Consider the following 27,747-nt stretch of genomic DNA (forward strand, 5'->3'; position numbering starts at 1 on the left):
TTTAATTTTCATTTTTTGTAAGGACAGGGTCTCGCTATGTCGCTCAGGCTGGTCTCGAACTCCTAGCCTCAAGCGATCCTCCGCCTCAGCCTCCCAAAGTGCTGGGATTACAAGCGTGAGCCACCACGTCCAGCAACTCAAGTCATTTTTGCATCAATTACCAGCAAAAGTCTATTCAGAAATAGGACTCTCTCAGGCCAGAAGGGAGTCAAGACGAGCCTTGGAGCTGTGCCAGCAGTAAGATCCGCCAGAAGCACTCCAGCTCCAAGGCAGAGCCTGAGCTTTACAGCCGCTAGGTCGGCGTAGGTTCTACCACCGCATTTCCCCAGTGTCTCAGCGGTCTCTGAAGGAGAGAACTAAAACTCCCATAAGACAACGCGAGCTCAGGTGGGCGGCCACTTGCCGCGCGTGGGCGGCTCTGACCAATAACGATTGTCGTTACAGCGAACAGTTTGGCCCCGTTTGTAAAAGGCCGCGGCAGGCGAAGAGAGAAGAGGTGAGGGCGGTCGTCAGCTAAGGGCCCCGGGGCTCGCGGGGGGTGCGCAGGGCAGGTAAGGGGGTCGTGCTGAGCAAGGACCGGGGCGGCGGTGGGGCAAGGGTGTAGAGCTGGGGTTCCCAGCGGAGAGCATGTCCAAGGAGCGGCTGCCGGCGAGGTGATGCTTCTGCCTGGGCCTACTTGGGACCGGAAGTGAGCGCTCGCGCGGGGAGGATGCCGGGAAGCAGGTCCCAGGGGATATGTGTGTGTCGCTGCAGACCCATCCCGGAAGCCGGCCGGGAGGTGAGCGTCCCGGAGTCGGGCGGCCGCTCCGTTGACTGCAGGGCCCCGGCGGCTTTCCTCCGCTGTTCCGAGGCCGTTGAGGGCTGATGTGCCCCAGCCTCCCACTTGTGGTTTGGCAAGCCATCCAGCCGACTACAAACCCACGTTTGTGAGTTACCTGCTGGCTGTGACGCTTCCGTCAAATCTGAGTAACAGTTTCCTCATCTCTAAGATGGGTAACATAGTATCTACCTCACAGGATCGTGTGGGCAGTACATGCATAGAAAGGATTTAACACGCAGTGTACTCAGCTAGTTTTATTATTTATCCGTGATGATCATTTGTTCTTTTCCCCTAACTGTGCCTCACAAGTACGAAACAGAATCTACCAAACATTTAGGTCTGGGTAGTGGTTGGATGGAAACCCACCGCGGGTTAACGCTTCCAACACCAGTCCCTTGACACTCTCCCGCCGAGGAGGCTGATTTGTAAACTTGCTGAGAAGAGACTACCCAGCAGATCTTTCAGGTTTCAAATCCACGTTCTTTACAAGTTGTGTTGTTTGTATATGCTTTCGATATAGAGTCTCTAGGAAGTAATACTAGTACATGTTTTAAAATTCAAATACTGCCAAACAGTGAGATGTAAGTCTCCCTCCTAACTTCTGTTTCCCAAATCCCATGTCGTTTCTTCTGAGGCAATAGACATTGTATGTGTGTGTGTATAGATAGATACATATGTGTATCTCTCGTCTTTTTTTTTTTTCTTTTAAAAGAGTAAAACCAAGAATAGCATATTACAAAGTGCTGCACTTTTTTCACTCCACAGTGTATCTTTTTTTTTTTTAAGAGACAGGGTCTCACTATGTTGCCCAGGCTGGTCTTGAACTCCTGAGCTCAGTGATCCTCCCGCCTCAGCCTCCCAAAATGCTGGGATTACAGGCGTGAGCCACCACGTCCGGCTACTCAGGCCTTTTTTTTTTTTTTTTTTTTTTTGAGACGGAGTCTCGCTGTCACCCAGGCTGGAGTGCAGTGGCACGATCTCGGCTCACTGCAGGCTCTGCCCCCCAGGGTTCACGCCATTCTCCTGCCTCAGCCTCCCTAGTAGCTGGGACTACAGGCGCCCGCCACCTCCCCCAGCTAATTTTTTGTACTTTTAGTAGAGACAGGGTTTCACTGTGTTAGCCAGGATGGTCTCGATCTCCTGACCTTGTGATCTGCCCGCCTCGGCCTCCCAAAGTGCTGGGATTACAGGCGTGAGCCACCGCGCCCGGCCCTTTTTTTTTTTTTTTTTTTTTTTTTGAGATGGAGTTGCTCTCTTGTTCCCCAGGCTGGAGTGCAATGGCACGATCTTGGCTCACCGCAACCTCTGGCTCCCGGGTTCAAGCGAGCCTCCTGCCTCAGCCTCCGGAGTAGCTGGGATTACAGGCATATGCTACCACGCCCGGCTAATTTTGTATTTTTAGTAGAGATAGGGTTTCTCCATGTTGTTCAGGCTGGTCAGGAACTCCCGACCTCAGGTGATCTGCCTGCCTCAGCCTCCCAAAGTGCTGGGATTACAGGTGTGAGCCACCGTGCCCGGTCATGCCACTTTTTTTAAACAGCTGTAAAAATATTTTATTTTCTGGGAAGTATTCCATTTTATAGGTATACCATAATTAATTACACCAGTATCTTCTTGAGGGACATCAGGTTGTTTCTTATATTTTGCTGCTACAAATATTCTTCATTGAGTTGCCTTATAATTTCCCTCATTTCACACATGTGGGAGTCAGTCTGTAAAATAAATTCTTAGTAGTGTAATTGCTGGGTCAGAATATCAAATCTAAATATACTGATTCCAAATATGCAAGGAAGATATCAAACAAGCTCAAATTGAGGGACATTTTGTAAAATAATCGACTCTTCAAAACTGTCAAGATTAGGAAAAAGAAAGACAAACTCACGGACTCGAGGGGACTAAGGAGACATGATGACTAAATGCAATGTGGTATCTTGGATTGGATCCAGAAACAGAAAAAAGGGGCAAAGTCTAGAGTTCAGTTAATAATAATGTGGCAATGTTGGTCCCTTGGTTTTGACAAATGTCCCATGTTAATAATATATGATGTTAACATTGGGAAACTGGGTGAGGGGTGTTTGGGAACTGTGTTCTATCTGCCACTTTTCTGAAAATCTAAAATTAGTCTAAAAGGTTTATTCTTTTTTAAAAGGGAGATTGAGGCCAGGCGTAGCGGCTCACGCCTGTAATCCCAGCACTTTGGGAGGCCGAGACAGGCAGATCACTTGAGGTCAGGAGTTCGAGACCAGCCTGGCCAACATGGAGAAACCCTGTCTCAACTAAAAATACAGAAAAATTAGCCGGGCTTGGTGGTGGATGCCTGTAATCCCAGCTACTCAGGAGGCTGAGGCAGGAGAATTGCTTGAACCCGGGAGGCGGAGGTTGCAGTGAGCCAAGATCACGCCACTGCACTCCAGCCTGGGCAACAGAGCAAGACTCCGTCTCAAAAAAATAAATAAAATAAAAAGGGGCATTAGTGGACAACTGGTAAAATCTGAATAAAGCCTGTAGTAGAGTTAATAGTGTTGTACCAATGTTAAGACCTTATTTTTGACAAATGCCCGCCCCATAGTTATGTGAGATGTTAACATTTGGGGAATCTGTGTGAAAGGTAGGTAGGAAGTCTCTGTACTGTCTTTAGCTTTCCTATAAAAGCCAAAATGTAGTCGGGCACGGTGGCTTATGCCTGTAATCCCAGAGCTTTGGGAGGCCGAGGTGGGTGGATCATCTGAGGTCAGGAGTTCGAGACCAGCCTGGCCAACATGGTGAAACCCCGTCTCTACTAAAAATACAAAAATTAGCTGGGCATGGTGGCACGTGCCTGTAGTCTCAGTTAATCGGGAGGCTGAGGCAGGAGAATTGCTTGAACCCGGGAGGTGGAGGTTGCAGTGAGCTGAGATCACGCCACTGCACTCCAGCCTGGGTAACAAAGTGAGACTCCGTCTCAATTTAAAAAAAACTAAAATGTAATAAATGTGTTGAAATAAATTTTCTAAAATTATTCCAAAATTGAAAGCATTTTTAATAAAGAAATATGGATTTATAATGTTAAAGATACAAATCGCCCGCTGGAGGGCATAATCAAAAAGTAAAAGAAAAGACTGGGCACAGTGGCTCATGCCTGTAATCCCGGCACTTGAGAGGCCGAGGCAGGCAGATCACTTGAGGTCGGGAATTTGAGACCAGCCTGGCCAACATGGTGAAACCCTGTCTCTACTAAAAATACAAAAAAGTTAGCTGGGCGTGGTAGCAGGTACCTGTAATCCCCGCTACTCAGGAGGCTGAGGCAGGAGAATCGCTTGAACCCGGGAGGCGGAGGTTGCAGTGAGCTGAGATCACGTCATTGCACTCCAGCCTGGGCAACAAGAGCGAAACTCCGTGTCAACAACAACAACAAAAGTAAAAGAAAAGATAAAAGAGTGGAACTCCATTGTTGATGCTACAGCTATTCCTATGCTAAAGCTACAGCACCAACAGCTGGCAAACCACCTCCTCCCTTAATGACAGAAGGTTTTTTTTTTGTTTTTTTAAATTATTATTATACTTTAAGTTTTAGGGTACATGTGCACAATGTGCAGGTTAGTTACATATGTATACGTGTGCCATGCTGGTGTGCTGCACCCATTAACTCGTCATTTAGCATTAGGTATATCTCCCACTGCTATCCTTCCCCCCTCCCCCCACCCCACAACAGTCCCCAGAGTGTGATGTTCCCCTTCCTGTGTCCATGTGTTCTCATTGTTCAATTCCCATCTATGAGTGAGAACATGCAGTGTTTGGTTTTTTGTCCTTGCGATAGTTTACTGAGAATGATGATTTCCAATTTCATCCATGTCCCTACAAAGGACATGAACTCATCATTTTTTATGGCTGCATAGTATTCCATGGTGTATATGTGCCACATTTTCTTAATCCAGTCTATCATTGTTGGACATTTGGGTTGGTTCCAAGTCTTTGCTATTGTGAATAGTGCCGCAGTAAACATATGTGTGCATGTGTCTTTATAGTAGCATGATTTATAGTCCTTTGGGTATATACCCAGTAATGGGATGGCTGGGTCAAGTGGTATTTCTAGTTCTAGATCCCTGAGGAATCGCCACGCTGACTTCCACAATGGTCGAGCTAGTTTACAGTCCCACCAACAGTGTAAAAGTTTTCCTATTTCTCCACATCCTCTCCAGCACATGTTGTTACCTGACTTTTTAATGATATGACAGAAAGGTTTTTTTCCACTTTGATGATATGTTAAATCATCATTAGCAACATAATTTTTTAATTAATTTTTTCTAAGCTCTTTCATATATATAAATTGTATATATGTGTGTGTGTATATATATACATATACATATATATATGTCATATCGTAATTTTGCAGATGAAAAAATCCTGAAGCTCAGAAGTTAAAGGACTTGGTCACAGAGATCATTCATGGTAAAAAGCAAACTGATCCTTCATGTTTTGACTTTGGAACAATATTCTAAGAATCCATGTGGGACTGAATGAGAATACCTACTAAAGAAGTTCATTGAGCTAGGAAGGAATGCTGTGTGAACAGGCTAATGACTCTACATCAGTGGCTTTTAACTGGGGCAGTTTTGCCTCCAGAGGACATTTGGCATTATCTGGAGACTTTTTTTTTTTTTTTTTAACAATTAGGGATGGGGCCTGCTACCGGGATCTAGTGGGTAGAAACCAGGGATACTGTTAAACATTCTGCAATGCATAGGATAGCCCCCACAACAAAGAATTATCCAGCCCTAAATGTCAGCAGTGCCAAGGTGGAGAAACCCTGCTATGCATCTTATTTCACAAAGCACTTGTTTTCCTTAAAATATATATATATATGTGTGTGTGTGTATATATATATGTGCGTGTGTGTGTGTGTGTGTGTATATATATATATATATGTATTTTTTTGTGTGTGTGACAAAGTCTCACTCTGTTTCCCAGGCTGAAGTGCAGTGGTGCGATCTTGGCTCACTGCAACCTCTCTGCCTCCTGTGTTCAAGCAATTCTCATGCCTCAGCCTCCTGAGTAGCTGGGGTTATAGACATGTGCCATTATGCCTGCCTAATTTTTGTATTTTTAGTAGACACAGGTTTTCATCATGTTGGCTAGGCTGGTCTCGAACTCCTGGCCTCAAGTGACCCTCCCGCCTCAGCCTCCCAAAGTGCTGGCAATTACAGGTGTGAGCCACTGTGCCTAGTCTTTTTAAAACTTTTTTTTTGACACGGAATTTCACTCTTGTCACCCACGCTGGAGTGCAATGGCATGATCTCAGCTCACTGCAACCTCTGCCTCCCAGGTTCAAGCGATTCCCCTGCCTCAGCCTCCGGAGTAGCTGGGATTACAGACGTGCACCACCACGCCCAGATAATTTTTTTTTTTTGTATTATTAGTAGAGACAGGGTTTTACCATGTTGGCCAGGCTAGTCTTGAACTCCTGCCCTCAGGTGTTCCACCCGCCTCGGCCTCCCAAAGTGGTGGGATTACAGGCACGAGCCACTGTGCCCAGCCTAAAACATTTTTTTATTTTTATTTTTTTTGAGAGGGAGTGTCACTCTGTCGCCCAGGCTGGAGTGCAGTGGCATGATCTCGGTTCACTGCAAGCTCTGTCTCCCGGGTTCACACCATTCTCCTGCCTCAGCCTCCCAAGTAGCTGGGACTACAGGTGCCCGCCACCATGCCCGGCTAATTTTTTGTATTTTTAGTAGAGACAGGGTTTCACTGTGTTAGCCAGGATGGTCTTGATCTCCTAACCTTGTGATCCACCCACCTCGGCCTCCCAAAGTGCTGGGATTACAGGCATGAGCCACTGTGCCCGGCCTAAAACATTTTTTAAGAAGAATAGAGACCACTGGGCATGGTGGCTCACACCTGTAATCCCAGAACTTTGGGAGGCCGAGGCAGGAGGATTGCTTGAGCCCAGGAGTTCAAAGCCAGCCTGGGCAACATAGTGAGACCCCCATCTCTATAAAAAATTTATAATTAGCTGAGTGTAGTGGCACGTACCTGTGGTCTCAGCTATTTGAGAGTCTGAGGCAGGAGGATTGCTTGACCTTGGGAGGTCAAGGCTACAGTGAGCCATGATCTGCACTCCATCTCTGACAACAGAATGAGACTCTGTCTCAAAAAAAAAAAAAAAAAATAGGGCCAGGCACAGTGGTTCATGCCTGTAATCCCAGCACTTTGGGAGGCCAAGGCGGGCAGATCACTGGAGGTCAGGAGTTCAAAACCAGCCTGGCCAACATGGTGAAACCACATCTCTACTAAAAATACAAAAATTAGCCAGAGAATTGCTTGAGCCTGGGAGGCGGAGGTTGCAGTGAATCGAGATCACGTCACTGCACTCCATCCTGGGTGACAGAGCAAGACTGTCTCAAAACAATTTTTTTTTCTCTCTACATCTTCTATAGTCCACTGATTAACAAATTGGAAAGTACAAATAAGAATAGTTTTAAAATGTCCACCTTTTCATTGGTGCTATGAACTAGTCCTCGACTGTAATTTTTACTGAGTAAATGAAGCTTTGTGGCTCACACCTATAATCCCAGCACTTTAAGAGGACAAGGCAGGAGGAGCGCTTGAGGCCAGGAGTTCGAGACAGCCTGAGCAACAAAGTGAGACCCCTGTCTCTACCAAAAAATTTTTTAAAAATTAGCCAGGCATGGCAGCATGTACCTATAGTTTCAGCTACTTGGGAGGCTGAGGCAGGAAGATCACTTGAGCCCAGGAGGTTGAGTCTGCAGTAAGCTGTGATCACACCACTGCACTCCAGCCTGGGTAACAGAGCAGAAAAATGCATAAAGCACTCAAAATGTGATGTATTACTATTAGGAAGGATGAGTTATTGACCAATTATATAACATAGCTCTAGGTGTGTGTTTTTTTTTTTTTTTTTTAAAGAGATGGGGTCGGTCGGGCACATTGGCGCACGCCTGTAATCCCAGCACTTTGGGAGTCTGAGGTGGGCAGATCACGAGGTCAGGAGATTGAAACACAGTGAAACCCCATCTCTACTAAAAATATAAAAAATTAGCCGGGCGTGGTGGTATGTGCCTGTAGTCCCAGCTACTGGGGAGGCTGAGGCAGGAGAATCGCTTGAATCTGGGAGGTGGAGGTTGCAGTGAGCCGAGATTGCACCACTGCACTCCAGCCTGGGTAAGCAGAGTGAGACTCCATCTCAAAAAAGAAAAAAAAAAAGAGATGGGGTCCTGCTCTGTCGCCAAGGCTGGGGTATAATGGCACAATTTGCAGCCTTGCTCTCCTGGACTCAGGTGATCCTCCCACCTCTGCCTCCAACGTAGCTGGGACTACAGGTGCACACCACCATGCCCAGCTAATTTTTAAATTTTTTTATAGAAATGAGGTCTCACTATATTGTCTAGGCTGGTCTTGAACTCCTGGGCTCAAGTGATCCTCCACCTCAGCCTCCTAAATCTCTGGGATTACAGGAGTGAGCCACCATGCCAGACCTCTAAAGTGTTCTTGACAACCCCCTTTGTAATGACATTAGCACCTTTTTACCTTCCTTACAGTTGGAAGTACAAAACACTTAACCATTTCCATAATCATCTCTGTCAAATATTTCTCAAGTAATTGTGAAAGACTTTGATTCCTATTCTGTTTGATTTCTAACGAAAGAATCATCCTGTCTTTGTATAACTTTAATATTTTTTCTTGTTTTACTTGCAGACTATCAAGATCTCCACTTAGGGAAGTGGGAATCTTATTTGCGGAACATTGGGCAGAAGCTTTGACATTGGCTGGTGGAGAAGGAGGAGGCAGAATGTCTGCATTGTTACACCATACAGCTCAAACTTCAGAAGACTTTGGGTTAAGCAGTTACCATTAGTCTGCAAATGATCGTGTTTTCACCTGATCATTAGAAACTAATGAAACACCTTTTAAGTCTTATGAATTCAGGTTACACTGTTTTCCAGATGCCTTGGCAGCTGGTACAGGTAGGATTGGGCTAGGTTTTGTGGGGAATGATGGAAGGGAAAAAAACTCATCTTTCATGTTCTCTAATTCTTGCTGAAGTTAGACATCTGGGCATGTAAAGATTAGGTTAACTAACTTCCGTTGTTATATAGAACAGAGTTAAATCTGGAGAAATGCTTTGATTATTAGGATTAAAAAAATAGGTATGAAAGGCAGTTTCCTCCACTTTCATTTTGTTTGTAGGTTTAAATTTATGTTGTTTTGTGGTACAGTTTAAAAATAGTGGATAACAGCCAGGCGCCGTGGCTCACACCTGTAATCCCAGCACTTTGGGAAGCCGAGGCAGGCGGATCACAAGGTCAGGAGTTCGAGGCCAGCCTGGCCAACATGGTCAAACCCCGTCTCTACTAAAAATACAAAAATTAGCTGGGCGTGGTGGTGGGTGCCTATAGTCCCAGCTATTCGGGAGGCTGAGGCAGGAGAATCTCTTGAACCCAGGAGGTGGAGGTTGCAGTGAGCCGAGATCGCGCCGCTGCACTCCAGCCTGGGCGACAGAGCGAGACTCCGTCTAAAAAAAAAAAATAGTAGATAGCTTTTTTATATTTTTCCTTCTGTACTAAATATCATAAGTGATTTTAACTTTTTGTGTGTGAAGGTATACTCATACTGTTGGATGTATTTGTCTTTTGTAGGGCCTCTGAAAAATGGAACCAAATTCTCTGAGGACTAAAGTCCCAGCTTTCTTATCTGATTTGGGGAAGGCCACATTGAGGGGAATCAGAAAGTGTCCCCGATGTGGCACATACAATGGAACCCGGGGACTGAGCTGTAAGAACAAGACATGTGGAACCATATTCCGCTACGGTGCACGCAAGCAGCCTAGTGTTGAAGCTGTCAAAATCATTACAGGCTCTGATCTTCAGGTCTACTCAGTGCGGCAAAGAGACCGGGGCCCTGATTACCGATGCTTTGTGGAGCTCGGGGTTTCAGAGACGACAATCCAGACAGTGGATGGGACGATCATCACTCAGCTGAGCTCTGGACGGTGTTATGTCCCCTCATGCCTGAAAGCTGCCACTCAAGGCGTTGTGGAAAACCAGTGCCAGCACATCAAGCTGGCGGTGAACTGCCAGGCAGAGGCCACCCCTCTGACCCTGAAGAGCTCGGTCCTGAATGCAATGCAGGCCTCCCCGGAAACCAAACAGACCATCTGGCAGTTGGCCACGGAACCCACAGGTCCTCTGGTGCAGAGAATTACTAAAAACATCTTGGTGGTGAAATGCAAGGCAAGCCAGAAGCACAGTTTGGGGTATTTGCATACATCTTTTGTGCAGAAAGTCAGTGGCAAAAGCTTGCCTGAGCGCCGCTTCTTCTGCTCCTGTCAGACTCTGAAATCGCACAAGTCAAATGCCTCCAAGGATGAGACAGCCCAGAGATGCATTCATTTCTTTGCTTGCATCTGTGCCTTTGCCAGTGACGAGACACTGGCTCAGGAATTCTCAGACTTCCTAAATTTTGATTCCAGCGGTAGGTGGTATGGTTGATGTGGTTATTACGTTTTTTTAAAACTGCAATGAAAAGAGTTCAACTGATGCATTTGGAGATTGTCTTAGCAACCTTCAGAAACAGTTGCTAGATAATTCAAATGAAAAGTGTTCCTTCTTTTTTTTTTTTTTTTTTGAGACAAGGTCTCACTTCGTTGCCCAGGCTAGAGTGCAGTGGCCTGATCACAGCTCACAGCAGCCTTGACCTCCCAGGCTCGAGATCCTCCCACCTCAGTCCCCGCAGATAGCTAGGACCACAGGCACGTGCCACCATGCCTGGCTAATTTTTTTAATTTTTTGCAGATAGGGGTCTTACTTTGTTGCCGAGGCTGGTCTTGAACTCCTGGGCTGAAGCAGTCCTCCTGCCTCAACCTCCCAAAGTGCTGGGATTACAGATGTGAGCCGCCACACCTGGTTGCATTCCTTCTTTCAGTCCCAGTCAGCACACTTGCATAAAGGTTGGTTGGTTGGTTGAAATTAATGATCAAGAGACAGAATCTCTTGATTTTTTTTTTTGTTTTTGAGACAGAATCTCGCTCCATCACCCACGCTGGAGTGCAGTAGCACAACCTTGGCTCACCGCAACCCCTGCCTCCTGGGTTCAAGGAATCCTCATGCCTCAGTCTCCCAAGTAGCTGGGATTACAGGCGCCTGCCACCATGCCTGACCAATTTTTGTATTTTTAGTAGAGACAGGGTTTCTCCATGTTGGCCAGGCTGGTCTCAAACTCCTGGCCTCAGGTGATCTGCCTGCCTCAGCCTCCCAAAGTGCTGGGATTACAGGCATGAGCCACTGCGCCCAGTCTAAAGGAACTTATTTATTTATTTATTTATATATTTATTGAGATGGAGTCTCACTCTGTCACCCAGGCTGGAATGCAATGGCGCAATCTCAGCTCACTGCAATCTCCACCTCCTGGGTTCAAGCGCTTCTCCTGCCTCAGCCTCCTGAGTAGCTGGGACTACAGGCGTGTGCCACCATGCCTGGCTAATTTCTGTATTTTTAGTAGAGATGGGGTTTCACCATGTTGGCCAGGCTGGTCTCAAACTCCTGACCTCAGGTGATCCACCCGCCTCGGCCTCCCAGAGTGCTGGGATTACAGATGTGAGCCACCGCACCCGGCCCAAGGAACTTATTTTAAAACAAGCAATCACTCCATAATTTTTGTTTTTGTTTTTGGTTTTGGTTTGTTTTTTGAGACAGCATCTGCCTCTGTCACCTAGGCTGGCATGCAGTGACATAATCACGGCTCATTACAGCCTTGACCCTCCTGGGCTAAAGTGATCCTCCCACTTCAGCCTCTCGAGTAGCTGGGACCACAGGCGTGGTAATTTTTAATTTTTTGTAGAGATGGGGTCTGCCTATGTTGCCCAGACTGGGATAATTCGTTTGGGGGATTTTTAAAAAGAAATTAACTTTTCGCTACATAGAGGCCTATACTCATACTTACCCTTGGATAGGATTAATAATTCAGAAATCTTCTTTCTTTTAGGTCTTAAAGAGATTATTGTACCCCAGTTAGGTTGCCATTCAGAATCAACAGTATCTGCTTGTGAGTCTACTGCCTCTAAGTCAAAGAAGAGGAGAAAGGATGAAGTATCTGGTAAGAGTCTGGTTGGTTGGTTTGGTGGTATTGTCTTTAGAGATTGTTTTACTGCGTTTTATGTCTTTGACTGAACCTCAGCAATTATAAGAAAATATATATTTTATTTTATTTTTATTAAAATAAAGAGACAGGGGTCTTACCATCTTGCCCAGGCTGGCCTCGAACTCCAGGCCTTAAGTGATTCTCCCATCTTGGCCTCCCAGAGTGCTGGAATTATAGGTGTGAGCTATCACACCTGGCCAAGAAATATTATGTTTTTGTTCTTATGGGTTTTTTTCCTGAGAAAAGTTTTACTCTCCATTGATGATTCTTTTTCAAGTTAAGCTAAAAGTTTGATCCCTTAGCCAAAAATAAGATCCAACCAAATTCTACTTTTACTGTATATGTTTGTACCTCCCTTAAACAGATTAATCTTATACCTTAATCTGCCTTAGGATAGTATTATGAAGTTTTCATCCATAGAGTGTTTAAAAAAATTTTGTGACAATGGTTATATTCCCCACACTAATTTAGAAATATAGGTTATTGTCTTCATTTTCAGTATATGGAGAAACACACACATACACACACCCACACACACATTTTTTTCTTTTTTTTTTTTTTGAGATGGAGTCTTGCTCTGTCGCCCAGGCTGAGGTGCAGTGGTGCGATCTCAGCTCACTGCAACCTCTGCTTCCCGGGTTCAAGCAATTCTCATATCAGCCTCCTGAGTAGCTGGGACTAAGGGTGCACGCCCAGTTAATTTTTATATTTTTAGTAGAGATGGGGTTTCACCATATTGGTCAGGCTGGTCTTGAACTCCTGACCTCAGGTGATCCACCCGCTTTGGCTTCCCATAGTGCTGGGATTACAGGCCTGAGCATGTAATAAGTAAGGCGTGAGCCGCTGCACCCAGCCTTATTTATTTATTTATTTATTTAGAGATGGAGTCTTGCTCTGTTGCCCAGGCTGGAGTACACTGATGCGATCTTGGCTCACTGCAACCTCCACTGCCCAAGTTCAAGCAATTCTTCTGCCTCAGCCTCTTGAGTAGCTGGGATTACAGGCACCCACCACCATGCCTGGCTAATTTTTGTATTTTTAGTAGAGACGGGGTTTCGCCATGTTGGCCAGGCTGGTCTTGAACTCCTGACCTCAGGTGATCCACCCGCCTCGGCCTCCCAAAGTGCTGGGATTACAGGTGTGAGCCACTATGCCTGGCCAGGCCACATTTTTAAATTCAAATGCTTAATACTAGTGTCAGTTAAGGACTCTGATAAATCAATATGAAAATGGTGAAGTATCCTAGTAGGTAAGCATCAAGAGACCTAGAGTCTAAACAAAATGAAAATATTACTTGGTCCACACCCATGGACCAAACTCCAAACTTACTAGTAGACAGAGAAATGCAAACATTTTAGAAATGCAAAATTCAAACAGGATACCTTTTGCTACCAAATTAGCAAAGTTTGTGTGTTTTTTTGTTTGTTTGTTTGTTTTTTAAGAGATGAGTTCTCACTCTGTTGCCCAAGCTGGAGTGCAGGGGCACAATCATGGCTCACTGCAGCCTGGACCTCCTAGGCTCAAGAGATCCTCCTGCCTCAGGCTCCCAAGTAGCTGGGACTACAGGCACAAGCCACCATGCCTGGCTAATTTTTTGGTTTGTTTTTTGTAGAGACAGAGTTTCACTGTGTTGACCAGGCTGGTCTCAAACTCCTGACCTCAAGTGATCCTCCTGTCTCAGCCTCCCAAATTGTTGGAATTACAGGTGTAAGCCACCATGCCCAGCTGGCAAAGTTTTTTAAAATTATGAGACCACAGGCAAAGGTAAAATCCAGGCTCTCTGGCATGGCTAGTGTAGTATACATTGCTATAATCATTGGTATATAGCTTGTAGTATCTGTTAAGATCCTTAAAATGGTCCTACCTATAGGAAATATTGCTAGGGATGGATCAGGTGGTCATGCACAAGAGTTTTGGTGCTGGGAAGTTGAAGAAAGATGGAGAAACAAAGTGACATGGTCATTTGTGCATTTTAGAGAGGCAATTCTGGCAGGAATATAGAGCAGAAATTGTTGTTAAATGTTTACTTATTAGTCTTTCCCCTTTTTTTGGAAATGGAGTCTTGCTCTGGATTGTGCAGTGGCGTGATCTTGGCTCACTGCAACCTCCACCTCCTGGGTTCAAGCAATTCTGCTGCCTTAGCCTCCCGAGTAGCTGGGATTACAGGCTCCTGCCACCACGCTTGGCTATTTTTTTTTTTTCTTTTTTGAGGTGGAGTTCGGCTCTTGTTTCCCAGGCTGGAGTGTGATGGCGTGATCTCAGCTCACTGCAGCCTCCATCTCCCGGGTTCAAGTGATTCTCCTGCCTCAGTCTCCTAAGTAGCTGGGATTACAGGTGCTCGCCACCACACCCAGCTAATTTTTGTATTTTTAGTAGAGATGAGGTTTCACCATGTTGGCCAGACTGGTCTCAAACTCCTGACTTCAGGTGATCCACCCGTCTCGGCCTCCCAAAGTGGTGGGATTACAGGTGTGAGCCACCATGCCCGGCCCCACTTCTGAATAATCTTTTCTAAGGAAATAATTATTGGTATAGGAAAAACATTTTGTCTGGAGATGTTGATTTTATGATTATTTAGAATATTAAAAAATTAGAAACAACTAAGGGTTAACCACTGGGGATAGTTAAATGAACCATGGTAAAGCCACTTTACCATAGAATATCAGGCAGGCATAAAAATGATTATAGTCTGGGTGCAGTGGTGCATGCCTGTAGTCCCAGCTACTCAGGAAGCTGAGGCAGGAGGATCCCTTGAGCCCGGGAGCTCAAGGCTCTAGCACACTGTGATTGGACCTGTGAATAGCCACTGCATTCCAGCCTGGGCAACATAGCAAGACCTCATCTCTAAAAAATAAAAATAAAAAATAAGTGATAATAAAGAATTTGGGAAAATGCTCAGATCACTTGGGTAGCCAGATAAAGTATAGAATACTCAGTTAAACTTGAATTTCAGTTAACAAATTTTTTTTTTTTTTTTTTTTTGAGACAGTCTCGCTCTGTCGCCCAGGCTGGAGTGCAGTGGCGCAGTCTCGGCTCACTGCAAGCTCCGCCTCCTGGGTTCAGGCGATTCTCCTGCCTCAGCCTCCTGAGTAGCTGGGACTACAGTCACCTGCCACCACACCCGGCTAATTTTTTATATTTTTAGTAGAGATGGTATTTCTCTACTAAATTAGTATAGTATTTCACCATGTTAGCCAGGATGGTCTCAATCTCCTGACTTCATGATCAGCCCACCTGGGCCTCCCAAAGTGCTGGGATTACAGAACGAATAATTTTTAGTATAAGTATTTCCATGCAATATTTGTGACATACTTTGATACTAAGACATTATTTGTTGTTTATCTGAAATTTAAAAGAACATTTTCTTTTTGCTAAATTTGGCAACTCTGGTAAAATCACAACTACTTAAAAATCACAAAACCAGCAACATATTCACAGAGAAGAAAATGGAAGACAGTTCACTAGAAAAGTCATCATAATTGTCTGACAGGTGGGAGCAATAAGTGAATTTTTTTCTTCCTTTCATTTCTGTTTATTCACCCAATTTCCTATAAAGAGCATAAGAAAGTTAAAATTTTATGTGTAAAGACTAATGCTAACTCCTAGAAACTGTGAAGCTAACCTAGAAATTAGCAAAGACTGTTTATATGTTTTAGACTCTAAAAATTAACATCAAATCAATTTATATTTAGCAAATACATTGTTAAACCTGTAATGATTTGTGGTTTAGGTGCACAGATGAACAGTTCACTACTGCCTCAAGATGCAGTGAGCAGTAATCTAAGGAAAAGTGGCCTGAAAAAGCCTGTGGTTGCTTCCTCGTTAAAAAGGCAGGGTAAGTTTCCCTTCCCTAGAATAGGCTACAGTGGTGGAAAGTCATCCTAAAGAAGCCAGAAGCAGTATAATCATGCGCATTGTCACCCAAAGAGTCCCAGCATAAATACTTAACAGAAGCACTGAGGCTCAGGTCCCTCCTGTCCCACCAGTTTCAAATCATGCTCAAAGCTAAATTATGCTGAAGCCCATTATCCTTAGCAAACTAATGCAGGAACAGAAAACCAAATACAGCATGTTCTAACTTATAAGTGGGAGCTAAATGATGAGAACACATGGACACATAGAGGGGAGCAACACACACTGGGGCTTATTGGAGGGTGAAACGTGGGAGGAGGAAGGAAAGGTGGAAGGGGGTGAGAGGATCAGGAAAAAAACTAATGGATACTAGGCTTAATAACCTGGGTGATGAGGCTGGGTGTGATGGCACATGCCTGTAATCCCAGCACTTTGGGAGGCCAAGCCAGGTGGATTACTTGAGGCCAGCAGTTCGAGGCCAGCCTGGCCAACGTGGCAAAACCCTGTCTCTACCTAAACAAACAAACAAACAAAACATATGTGTAATTAAATTTTAAAAATACCTGGGTGATGAAATAATCTTTTTTAATTTAAATAATTTTTTAAAAAAACTAAATTATGTCTAAAACCATAAAGATAGAGAACAGATTAGTAGTTGCCAGGATTTAAAGAGGGGGTTGGGTCTGGGCACGGTGCTCACGCCTGTAATCCCAGCACTTTGGGAGACTGAGACAGGCAGATCACCTGAGGTCAGGAGTTTGAGACCAGTCTGGCCAACATGGTGAAACCCTGTCTCTACTAAAAATAGAAAAAATTAGCCAGATGTGGTGGCAGACGTCTGTAATCCCAGCTACTCAAGAGGCTGAGGCAGGAGAATCACTTGAACCCGGGAGGCAGAGGTTGCAGTGAGCCAAGATCGCACCATTGTCCTCCATCCTGGGCAATAAGAGCAAGACTTAGTCTCAAAAAAAAAAGAAAGAGGGGGTTGGGAGGGTTGTAACAGCAGCAATAAAAGAGTAGCACAGGGAGTCTTTGTGATGGACTGTTCTATGTCTTGACTGTGGTGTTGGTCACACAAGTCTACACGTGCCCTAAAATTGCATGGAACTATATGCATGCATACCACACACAAGTACATAAAGCTGGTGAGATGTGAATAAGGTCACTAGATTGTAACCATGTCATTTTCCTGACTGTGATGTACTATAGTTTTACAAAATGTTACTCTTGGGTGAATCCGGATGAAGGGTATAGAAGCCTTATATTTCTTACAACTGCGTGTACAATTATCTTAAAAAGTAATTTATTGTATTTATTTTTATTTATTTATTTATTTTTTGGAGATGGAGTCTCACTCTGTTGCCCAGGCTGGAGTACAATGACATGATCTCGGTCATTGCAACCTCCGCCTCTGGGTTCAAGCGATTCTCCTGTTTTAGCCTCCCAAGTAGCTGGAATTACAGGTGCACGCCACCATGCCCGGCTAATTTTTGTATTTTTAGTAGAGATGGGGTTTCACCATGTTGTCCAGGCTGGTCTCAAACTCCTGACCCCAAGTGATCTGCTCACCTCAGCCTCACAAAGTACTGAGATTACAGGTGTGAGCCACCACGACTGGCCTAAATTATGTCTTTAAACAAAAAAATTCTGACATGTTTAGCAGCAGGTGTCTTGCAGGATGTGTTCATCTTATTGCTTATTACTCATGTGCAATTGGTATAGAGATTCAAAGTTGAAGGAAAAAGGCGTTTTATGTGATTGGGTGTGGTGGCTCACGCCTATAATCCCAGCACTTTGGGAGGCCGAGGTAGGAGTAGTGAGACTCCATCTCTACCAAAAAAAACACAAAAAACAAAAAAAAAATTAGCTGGGTGTTGTGTCACATGCCTGTAGACTCAGCTACTTAGGAGGCTGAGGTGAGAAGATTGCTTGACCCTGGGATGTCGAGGCTGCAGTGAGTCATGATTGCACCACTGCACGGGTAACAGGATGAAATCTTGTCTAAAATAAAGGAAAAAAAGAATAATATAAAACAATACTAATTAAGTAATTCATTAAGAACTTATGACCAAGCACGGTGGCTCACGCCTGTGATCCCAGCACTTTGGGAAGCTGAGGCAGGCGGATCACTTGAGGTCAGGAGTTTGAGACCAGCCTGGCCAACATAGTAAAACCCTGTCTCTACTAAAAAGTATAAAAAACGTAGCCAAGTGTGGTGGCATGTGCCTGTAATCCCAGCTACTTGGGAGGCTGAGGCAGGAGAATCGCTTAAACCTGGAAGGCGAAGGTTGCAGTGAGCCGAGATCATGCTACTAGACTCCAGCCTGGGCAACAGAGTGAGACTCCGTCTCAAAAAAAAAAAAAAAAAAAAAAAGAACTTACGCACTTAGGCATTCTAGGCATAAGTGTTTAAGGAAAGTCACAAAGTAAGCAGATCAACAGCATCAAATAGGTTTTTTTATTATCTATATACATATATTTTTTCAAGACAGAGTCTTGCTTTGTGACCCAGGCTGGAGTGCAATGGCGTGATCTCAGCTCACTGCAACCTTCGCCTCCCAGGTTCATCTCGTGCCTCAGCCTCCCAAGTAGCTGGGATCACAAGCATTTGCCACTATACCCTTCTAATTTTTGTATTTTTGGTAGAGATGGGGTTTTGCTATGTTGGCCAGGCTGCTCTCGAACTCCTGGCCTCAAGTGATCCGCCTGCCTTGGCCTCCCAAAGTGCTGGGATTATAGCCATTAGCCACTGTGCTTGGCTGATTTTTAATAATTTTTTGTCACTTCCTTTGGTGCAAAGAAAAAGGAAGGTAGCTTCAATCTAAATTATCACTGTATGCCTTTACCTCTGATAATCTTAGTTTTAAATGAATAGTCATTGAGGCATTATCTCTACAAAAGGTGATACTGTACTTCAGACACGTGAAGATATTTTGTTGTTGGCGGTATTTTTTTGTTGTGTTTTTCTTTGACACAAGGTCTTGCTCTGTCACTCAGGCTGGAGCGCAGTGGTGGGGATACAGCTCGCTGCAGCCTTCTGGGCTCAAGTTATCCTCCCACCTTAGCCTCCCAAGTAGCTGGGACTACAGGCACATGCCACCACACTTGATTATTTATTTGTATTTTTAGTAGAGACGGAGTTTCGTCATGTTGCCCAATCTGGTCTCAAACTCCTGGGCTCAAGAGATCCACCCGCCTCGGCCTCCCAAAGTGCTAGGATTACAGGCATGAGCCACCGTGCCCGGAATAAAGATATTTTAAGAAAAGAAATAGAATGATAGATCTGTGGAAGGCTCTTGAATTTGGAGATCATCCAGATGCATATCTTCATCTTAGAAGAGAGGAACTTGAGATATGGACCCTCGTCACTCAGTGGGTGGGGATCCTAGGTCCCATAGCGTTTTTTTTTTTTTTTTGAGACAGAGTCTCACTCTGTTGCCTAGGCTGGAGTACAGTGGCACGATCTCAGCTCACTGCAACCTCCGCCTCCTGGGCTCAAGCGATTCTCCTGCCTCAGCCTCCCGAGTAGCTGAGATTACAGGCGCACACCACTACGCCTGGCTAATTTTTTGTATTTTTAGTAGAGACAGGGTTTCACCATGTTGGCCAGGCTGGTCTCGAACTCCTGACCTCAGGTGATCCACCTGCCTTGGCCTCCCAAAGTGCTGGGATTACAGGCGTGAGCCACTGCACCCAGCCTCCCATAGCCTTTTGACTCCTACCTCTAAACTCTGGCTCCATTAAATTCCATCACTCGTTACTGTTTTTTCCAGTTATTTACTCCAGCGCTGCAAGATTTCACTCTTTCACTTATATTTAAGAGAGAATTCGGCCGGGTGCAGTGGCTCATGCCTGTAATGCCAGCACTTTGGGAGGCCGAGGTGGTTGGATCACGAGGTGAGGAGTTCAAGACCAGCCTGACCAAGATGTCAAAACCCCATCTATACTAAAAATACAAAAATTAGCCAGGCACAGTAGCAGGTGCCTGTAAATCCCAGCTACTCAGGAGGCTGAAGCAGGAGAATCGCTTGAACCCGGGAGGCAGGGGTTGCAGTGAGCTGAGATCATGCCACTGCACTCTAGCCTGGGCAACAGAGCAAGACTCGGTCTCAAAAAAAAGTGAATTCATTCATTTTACATTTCTGAATACAAGGTTTTAGGTTTTAAGTCTAAAGGTATTATCATTGCAACCCACAGTGCGTGCATCACTCAGTCATCTATTTGTGGTCAACCTTGGCATGAAAGAATATGTTCATTATTGAGAGGGTCTGGGGCATATGGATACATGTTCATCAGGAATAAAACTAATTTATAAACCTCTAAAACAGCCATTATTTTTATTTATTTACTTATTTATTTTTACTTGAGATGGGGTCTCACTCTACACCCAGCCTGGAGTGCAGAGGCGTGATCTCGGCTCACTGCAGCCTCTGCCTCCTGGGCTCAAACAATCCTCTCACCTTAGCCTCCTGAGTAGTTGGGACCACAGTCATGCACCACCACGCCTGGTTAATTTTTTTTTTTTGAGATGGAGTCTCGCTCTGTCACCCAGGCTGGAGTGCAGTGGCACAATCTCGGCTCACTGCAAGCTCCGCCTCCCGGGTTCATGCCATTCTCCTGCCTCAGCCTCCCAAGTAGCTGGGACTACAGGTGCCTGCTGGGACTACAGGTGCCTGCCACCTCGCCTGGCTAATTTTTTGTATTTTTAGTAGAGACGGGGTTTCACTGTATTAGCCAGGATGGTCTCGATCTCCTGACCTCATGATCTGCCCGCCTCGGCCTCCCAAAGTGCTGGGATTACAGGCGTGAGCCACCAAGCCCAGCCTAAAACAGTCATGATATAGGACCATTCTTTTATATGCAGTTTAGTGTTGCTTCTCATTTCGTATTTTCTTTTTCTTTTTTTTTTTAAGAGTCTCACTCTTGCCCAGGCTGGAGTGCTGTGGCACGATCTCAGTTCACTGCAACCTCTGCCTCCCGGGTTCAAGCAATTCTCCCACCTCAACCTCCAGAGTAGCTGTGATTAAGGTGCATGCCACCACGCCCAGCTAATTTTTGTATTTTTAGTAGAGACGGGGGTTTCACCATGTTGGCCAGGCTGGTCTTGAATTCCTGACCTCAGGTGGCTCACGCCTGTAATCCAGCACTTTGGGAGGCCAAGGCGTGCAGATCATTTGAGGCCAGGAGTTTGAGACCAGCCTGGGAAACACGGCAAAAACCCTGTCTCTATTAAAAAGAAAACAAAATTGGCTGGGCATGGTGACGCATCTGTAGTCCCAGCTACTCAGGAGGCTGAGGCATGAGAATTGCTTAAACCTGGGAGGTGGAGGTTGCAGTGAGCTGAGATCATGCCACTTCACCCCAGCCAGGGCGACAGAGTGAGACTCTGAAAAAAAAAAAAAATCCCAGAATATCTTATTTCACTTAGTTTATTTGCTTTCTTTGAAGTTCAGCTTCAAGTTTGTTTTTTTTTTTTTTTTTTTTTTCTGGACAGACTCATTAACACTTCTCCCAGGACTTCAGAAGGCTGAGGCAGGTGGATTGCTTGAGCCTAGGAGTTCGAAGCCAGCTGGGCAACATGACAAAGCCTTGTCAATAAATAAAAAACAGGCTGGGCGCGGTGGCTCACGCCTGTAATCCCTACACTTTGGGAGGCCGAGGCAGGTGGATCACCTGAGGTCAGGAGTTGGAGACCAGCCTGGCCAACGTGATGAAACCCCATCTCTACTAAAAATACAACAATTAGCCGGGTGTGGTGGCGGGTGCCTGTAATCCCAGCTACTCAGGAGGCTGAGGCAGGAGAATCGCTTGAACGCAGGAGGCAGAGATTGCAGTGAGCTGAGATTGTGCACTGCACTCCAGCCTGGGCAACAAGGGTGAACCTCTGTCTCAAAAAAATAAAATAAAAATAAAAAAACTTGTTAACTTTTTCAAACTTCAATTAGCTATTTATTTTGTAAGAAAAGTTACTAAAGAAGTGTGTATGTGTGGTTTTTTTTTCCCTAGCCTGTGGTCAGCTGTTAGATGAGGCACAAGTGACTTTATCCTTCCAAGACTGGCTGGCCAGTGTCACAGAACGCATCCATCAAACCATGCACTATCAGTTTGATGGTAAGTATTGTTCATCTAACTGGGCTCTTGCTGAAAGTAGGAGAAATTAAGGTAATTGTGCTGTAATTCTCCTCTGATAGGAAAAGTAATTGGACTTCAGTCCAGAGAGCACTGGGCCACAAGAAAGTAGAAATCTAATTGAAAGAAAAAACAATCACATAGTTAAAATTCAGGCACAGCAAAATTATTATAATTTAGAGACAGAAGAGAAAAAACATAGCAAATAATAAGTAAAGGCAGGTAGTCTGATTGCTTGCATAAGTTCATGTGCACGTGTGTGTGTGTGTGTGTGTGTGTGTGTGTGTGTGTGTGTGTTTGGTGAGGGAGATACCGAAGCTTTATGAGACTATTCTAACTCTCAAAGCAAGGGGGAAAAAAGATTAGAGAAAATCTAAGCCTGCACAACATAGTGAACCCCATCTCTACAAAAAATAGTGCCATTGCACTCCAGCCTGGGTAACGAAGTGAGACCCTGTATGGAAAAAAGAAAAATTGAAAAGCTAAACACATGAGACTAAGATAGTTATATAGAATTACTAAACATACTGGCCGGGCATGGTGACTCTCACCTGTAATCCGACACTTTGGGAGGCCGAGGTGGGCGGATCACTTGAGGTCAGGAGTTCAAGACGAGCCTGGCCAACATGGCGAAACCCTGTCTCTACTAAAAATACAAAACAATTAGCCAGGCATTATAGTGGGTGCCTGTAGTCCCAACTACCTGGGAGGCTGAGGTGGGAGAATTGCTTGAACCCGGGAGGCGGAGGTTGCAGTGAGCCAAGATTGCACCATTGCACTCCAGCCTGGGCAACAGGGTGAGACTCCATCTAAAAAAAAAAAAAGGGACATAAACATGCTGAGGAAGATTGGAGAACACAGGCTGGATTTGGGTGTTATTTGTTATAGTCTCATGGAACGTCACCAGTTTCAGATCTAGCCAGTCTCTACTTGTTGCCTTAAAAGTATCCTGTTAGCAGCCGGGTGCGGTGGCTCACGCCTGTAATCCCAGCACTTTGGGAGGCTGAGGTGGGCGGATCACAAGGTCAGAAGATTGAGACCATCCTGGCTAACACAGTGAAACCCCGTCTCTACTAAAAATACAAAAAAATTAGCCAGGTGTGGTGGCGGGCGCTTGTAGTCCCAGCTACTCGGGAGGCTGAGGCAGGAGAATGGAGTGAACCCAGGAGGTAGAGCTTACAGTGATCTGAGATTGCACCACTGCACTCCAGCCTGGGCGACTAAGTGAGACTCCATCTCAAAAAAAAAAAAAAAAAGTATCCTATAGCTGGGCATGGTGGCAGAGGCCTGTAGTCCCAACTACTCAGGAGGCTGAGGTAGGTGAATCACTTGTCGCCCAGGCTAGAGTGCAGTGGCGTGATCTTGGCTCACTGTAATCTCCACCTCCCAGGTTCAAGCGATTCTCCTGCCTCAGCCTCCCAAGTAGGTGGGATTACAGGCACGCACCACCATGCCTGGCCAATTTTTGTATTTTTAGTAGAGATGGGGTTTCGCCATGTTAACCAGGCTGGTCTTGAACTCCTGACCTCAGGTGATCCACCTACCTCGGCCTCCCAAAGTGCTGGGATTACAGGCGTGAACCACCGTGCCCAGCCCAGAAAACAGAATATTGATAATACTATAAGCTAAACACTTGTAGTCCTCTTCCATCCCATCCTATTCCCTCTTCCATCCCATTCCTGTACCACCCTCTACTCCATCTTACCATCTCCATTACTACCACCTTTGTCCAAGTTTCCATCAGCTTGCTCCTGGACTATGAGTGTGTGTGTTTTACCTTTTTGAAGTTAATTCTTTTTTATTTTTTGAGACAGTCTTGCTCTGTCACACAGGCTGGAGTGCAGTGGCACAATCTCAGTTCACTGCAACCTCCACCTCCCAGGCTCAAGAAATTCTCGTGTTTCAGCCTCCTGAGTAGCTGGGATTATAGGCATGCGTCACCACTCCTGGCTAATTTTTGTATTTTTAATAGAGACAGGGTTTCACCATGTTGGCCAGGCTGGTCTCGAACTTCTGACCTCAAGTGATCCGCCTGCCTAGGCCTCCCAAAGTGTTGGAATTACAGGTGTGAGCCACCGCACCTGGTCTGGACAGAATTTTTAAGAAAGACTCTGAACTCACTTGACCCCCTCCCCTTAACTCTTTTTGTTGACCTAATGTCTGACAAGTTTCTTTTTTTTTTTTGAGACAGAGTCTCACTCTGTCGCCCAGGCTGGAGTGCAGTGGCATGATCTTGGCTCACTGCAACCTCCGCCTCCCAGGTTCAGGCGATTCTCCTGCCTCAGCCTCCCAAGTAGCTGGGACTACAGGCGCATGCCACCACGCCCGGCTAATTTTTTGTATTTTTAGTAGAGATGGGGTTTCACCATGTTAGCCAGGATGGTCTCAATTTCCTGACCTGGTGATCCACCTGCCTCATCCTCCCAAAGGGCTAGGATTACAGGTGTGAGCCACCGTGCCTGGCCGCAAGTTTCTTTAAGAGGTTCGTTAAGTACTTTCAAGTATTTTACCTGCCTTGAGGTCATATTCAGAGAGAAAGACAGATGCTTGCTGGGTAAGCAGTGTCCTAACTTGTAGTCCCTCAGCATTCATGGTGCTGACCATCGGGTGAGAGAGCATGTCATTAGTTTGCTTAGACATGAATGCAAATAGCAAGAACCTGGGGATAGCGAGCAAAAGGGAATCAAGTGGAGGCAGCCACCTCGGCCTCATTGTTCTCATCCCATCTTACTTCGCATACCCTTTAAGGGGGAAAGTCTGTGCTGTGTTGGTCTTTTTAAAATTTGCGGATTTGAAATGTTATACTTGGTGGATGACAAGGGTCTACTGTGTTGGTTTGTTTTTTCATTGTCTTTTTTCTTTTTTTTCAGTGGAGTCTCGCCCTGTTGCCCAAGCTAGAGTGCAGTGGCCTGATCTCGGCTCACTGCAACCTCTGCCTCCTGGGTTCAAGCGATTCTCCTGCCTCAGCTTCCTGAGTAGCTGGAATTACAGGCACACACCACCATGCCCAGCTAATTTTTTTTTTTTTTTTTTTTTTTTTTTTTAGTAGAGATGGGTTTTCACCATGTTGGCCAAGCTGGTCTCGAACTCCTGACCTCAGGTAATCCACCCACCTCGGCCTCCCAAAGTGCTGGGATTACAGTTGTGAGTCACCACGCCTGGCCTCTCTTTTCTTTTCTTTTTTTTTCCTTTTTGAGGGAGGGTCTCACTCTGTTGCCCAGGCTGGAGTGCAGTGACGTGATCATGGCTTACTGCAGCCTCGGCCTCCTCGACTCAGTTGATCCTCCCACCTGAGCCTCCCAAGTAGCTGGGACAGCAGGTGCATGCCACCATGCCTGGCTAATTAAAAAAAAATTTTGGCCAGGCACAGTGGCTCATGCCTGTAATCCCAGCACTTTGGGTGGCCGAGGTGGGTGGATCACGAGGTCAGGAGTTTGAGACCAGCCTGGCCAACATGGTGAAACCCCATCTCTACTAAAAATACAAAAATTAGCCAGGCGTGGTGGCGCATGTCTGTAGTCACAGCTACTCAGGAGGCTGAGGCAGGAGGATTGCTTGAACCCGGGAGGCAGAGGTTGCAGTGAGCCGAGATCATGCCATTGCACTCCAGCCTGGGCAACAGAGTGAGACTCCATCTCAAAAAAAAATTTTTTTTTTATAGACACTGGGTCTTTCTTTGTTGCCCAGGCTACGCTGTGTTTTTTATGTTTGCAAGGGATCAACAGTAGGACTAGTGACAGTTCTTGGCCCAGAAAGGTCAATCAAAGCCTTCTTTTTGCCTCTGTATAAAGAAATTTCAGTGGTATTTTTAGTTATTACCGTCCCTTGATTCCTTTTCTTCCACCTCTCCCTGTACATCAGAAAGTCCACTGAGTTTCTTTAAATGAGTTGTTTCTTCTTGTTTCCCATAGGCAAACCAGAACCATTGGTGTTCCACATTCCTCAGTCATTTTTTGATGCCCTGCAACAGAGAATATCTATAGGAAGTGCAAAAAAACGGCTCCCCAACTCCACCACAGGTACAGGATTTCCCTTTGGTATAGTGATGGATGTCTCGAACATAGAGAATTATGTTTGGAAAAAATCTGTGTGGAATATTCACCGTGAGTATTCAGAGTTAGGACTTCTACTCACATGTCTGGAGCACAAAGCCTTCAATGATCAGCATATCAATTATCTACATCAACTGATTTGTCACATTTCTGCCAAAACCTTTTATATATTTGCCTCTAGAATTTCTTTTTAAAAGTGCTGAGAATCTATAAGGAAATAATAGTACTGTATTAGAAACTAGGTAACAAATACAATAAAAGAAAATGTTATTTTTTGGTAATCTAATTTTGTCCTTTTTTCACGTTGAAGCTTTTGTTCGGAAAGATGCCTTGCCACTGGGAACCTTTTCCAAGTATACTTGGCATATCACTAATATCCTGCAAGTTAAACAAATCTTAGATACCCCAGAGGTGAGAGTTTATTTCTATAACAGTGGGAGGGTTGTGAAGGGAAGAGAGGGAGGCAAGTACAGGGACTATATTTGCACTGGTTCCTTGAGTTACAGACACCAGAGTTTCTTTTTTTCATGCTAAGAGATATTCAGAAATATCCCTGGCTTTATAGTTCTGACTCCAGTTTTAATGTGTGTTCCCTATGGCTTGAAAAAAGTATCTTAAATTGGAATATACTTTTCCTTTGCCTTTGGGATTAAAAAAACATAATTTTTCTTATAAATTAAATAATGATCCCCTAATACTTATGATGAGTCCTAGATTTGACTGGCAGGCAGCTAGAAAGTATATAAATAATTTGAGATGATATAATATTTGTGAAGTCAGTGGCACCAGCACAGTTAAACCCTCCTCCCCAAACTACAGCTTTGTTCTCATTAGAGAAATGACCCTTTTTATTTTATTTTATTTTTGGGATGGAGTCTTGCTCTGTCGCCCAGGCTGGAGTGCAGTGGTGTAATCTTGGCTCACTGCAACCTCTGCCTCCCGGGTTCAAGCAATTCCCTTGCCTCAGCCCCCCGGCTAGCTGGGATTACAGGCACGTGTCACCATACCCGGCTAATTTTTGTATTTTTAGTAGAGACAGGGTTTGACCATGTAGGCCAGGCTAGTCTCAAATTCCTGACCTCATGATCCTCCCAAACTGCTGGGATTACAGGCATGAGCCACTGTGCCTGCCTGAGAAATGACCCTTTAAAAAAAAATTTTTTTTGGTCTTTTTTTTTTTAATGTTGGTTTTTTTGGGACAGAGTCTTACTCTGTTGCCTAGTCTGGAGTACAGTGGTGCAGTCACAGCTCACTCTACCTCCACCTCTTGGGATCAAGTGATCCTCCCACCTCAGCCTCCTGAGTAGCTTGGACTACAGGCACATGCCACCATGCCCAGCTAATTTTTGTAGAGATGGGGTTTCCCCATGTTGCCCAGGCTGGTCTCAAATTCCTGGACTCGAGCAATCTGTCTGCCGCAGTCTCCCAAAGTGCTGGGATTACAGGCATGAGCCACCAGGCCCACCCTATTAATTAAAAAAAAAAAAGAAAAAATTTAAGATAGGGTCTTGCTATGTTGCCTAGGCTGGTGTCAAATTCCTGGGTTCAAGCAGTCCTCCTATCTTGGCCTCCCAAAGTACTGTGATTACAGGTGTAATCTGCCACTTCCAGCCACACTAGACATTTTATGTTTTTATTTTTATTTTTTGGAGACAGAGTCTCTTGCTCTGTTGCCCAGGCTACAGTGCAGTGGCACGATCTCGGCTCACTGTAACCTCCACCTCCCAGGTTCAAGCAGTTCTCATGCCTCAACCTCCTGAG

General features: G+C 45.2%; 1 protein-coding gene across 12 annotated transcripts in view; it reads left to right on the forward strand.

Annotated features, from left to right (window-relative positions):
• Nucleotides 1–367: 367 nt before the first annotated feature.
• C2AH2orf42 (chromosome 2A C2orf42 homolog) overlaps nt 368–27,747 on the forward strand; it is a 41,521-nt gene continuing 14,141 nt past the window's right edge. Inside the window, exons 1-9 of one of the 12 annotated variants that reach the window (XM_063788843.1) lie at nt 738–1,285; nt 5,193–5,248; nt 8,513–8,781; nt 9,454–10,288; nt 11,798–11,908; nt 15,684–15,788; nt 21,812–21,916; nt 25,846–25,953; nt 26,297–26,397. In XM_063788843.1, coding sequence (XP_063644913.1) covers nt 9,466–10,288; nt 11,798–11,908; nt 15,684–15,788; nt 21,812–21,916; nt 25,846–25,953; nt 26,297–26,397 — 1,353 coding nt within the window. In that variant the 5' untranslated portion in view covers nt 738–1,285; nt 5,193–5,248; nt 8,513–8,781; nt 9,454–9,465. 12 annotated transcript variants of the gene reach the window in all.

This window comes from Pan troglodytes, chromosome 12, assembly GCF_028858775.2.
Source record: "Pan troglodytes isolate AG18354 chromosome 12, NHGRI_mPanTro3-v2.0_pri, whole genome shotgun sequence".
Classification (NCBI taxonomy): domain Eukaryota; kingdom Metazoa; phylum Chordata; class Mammalia; order Primates; family Hominidae; genus Pan; species Pan troglodytes.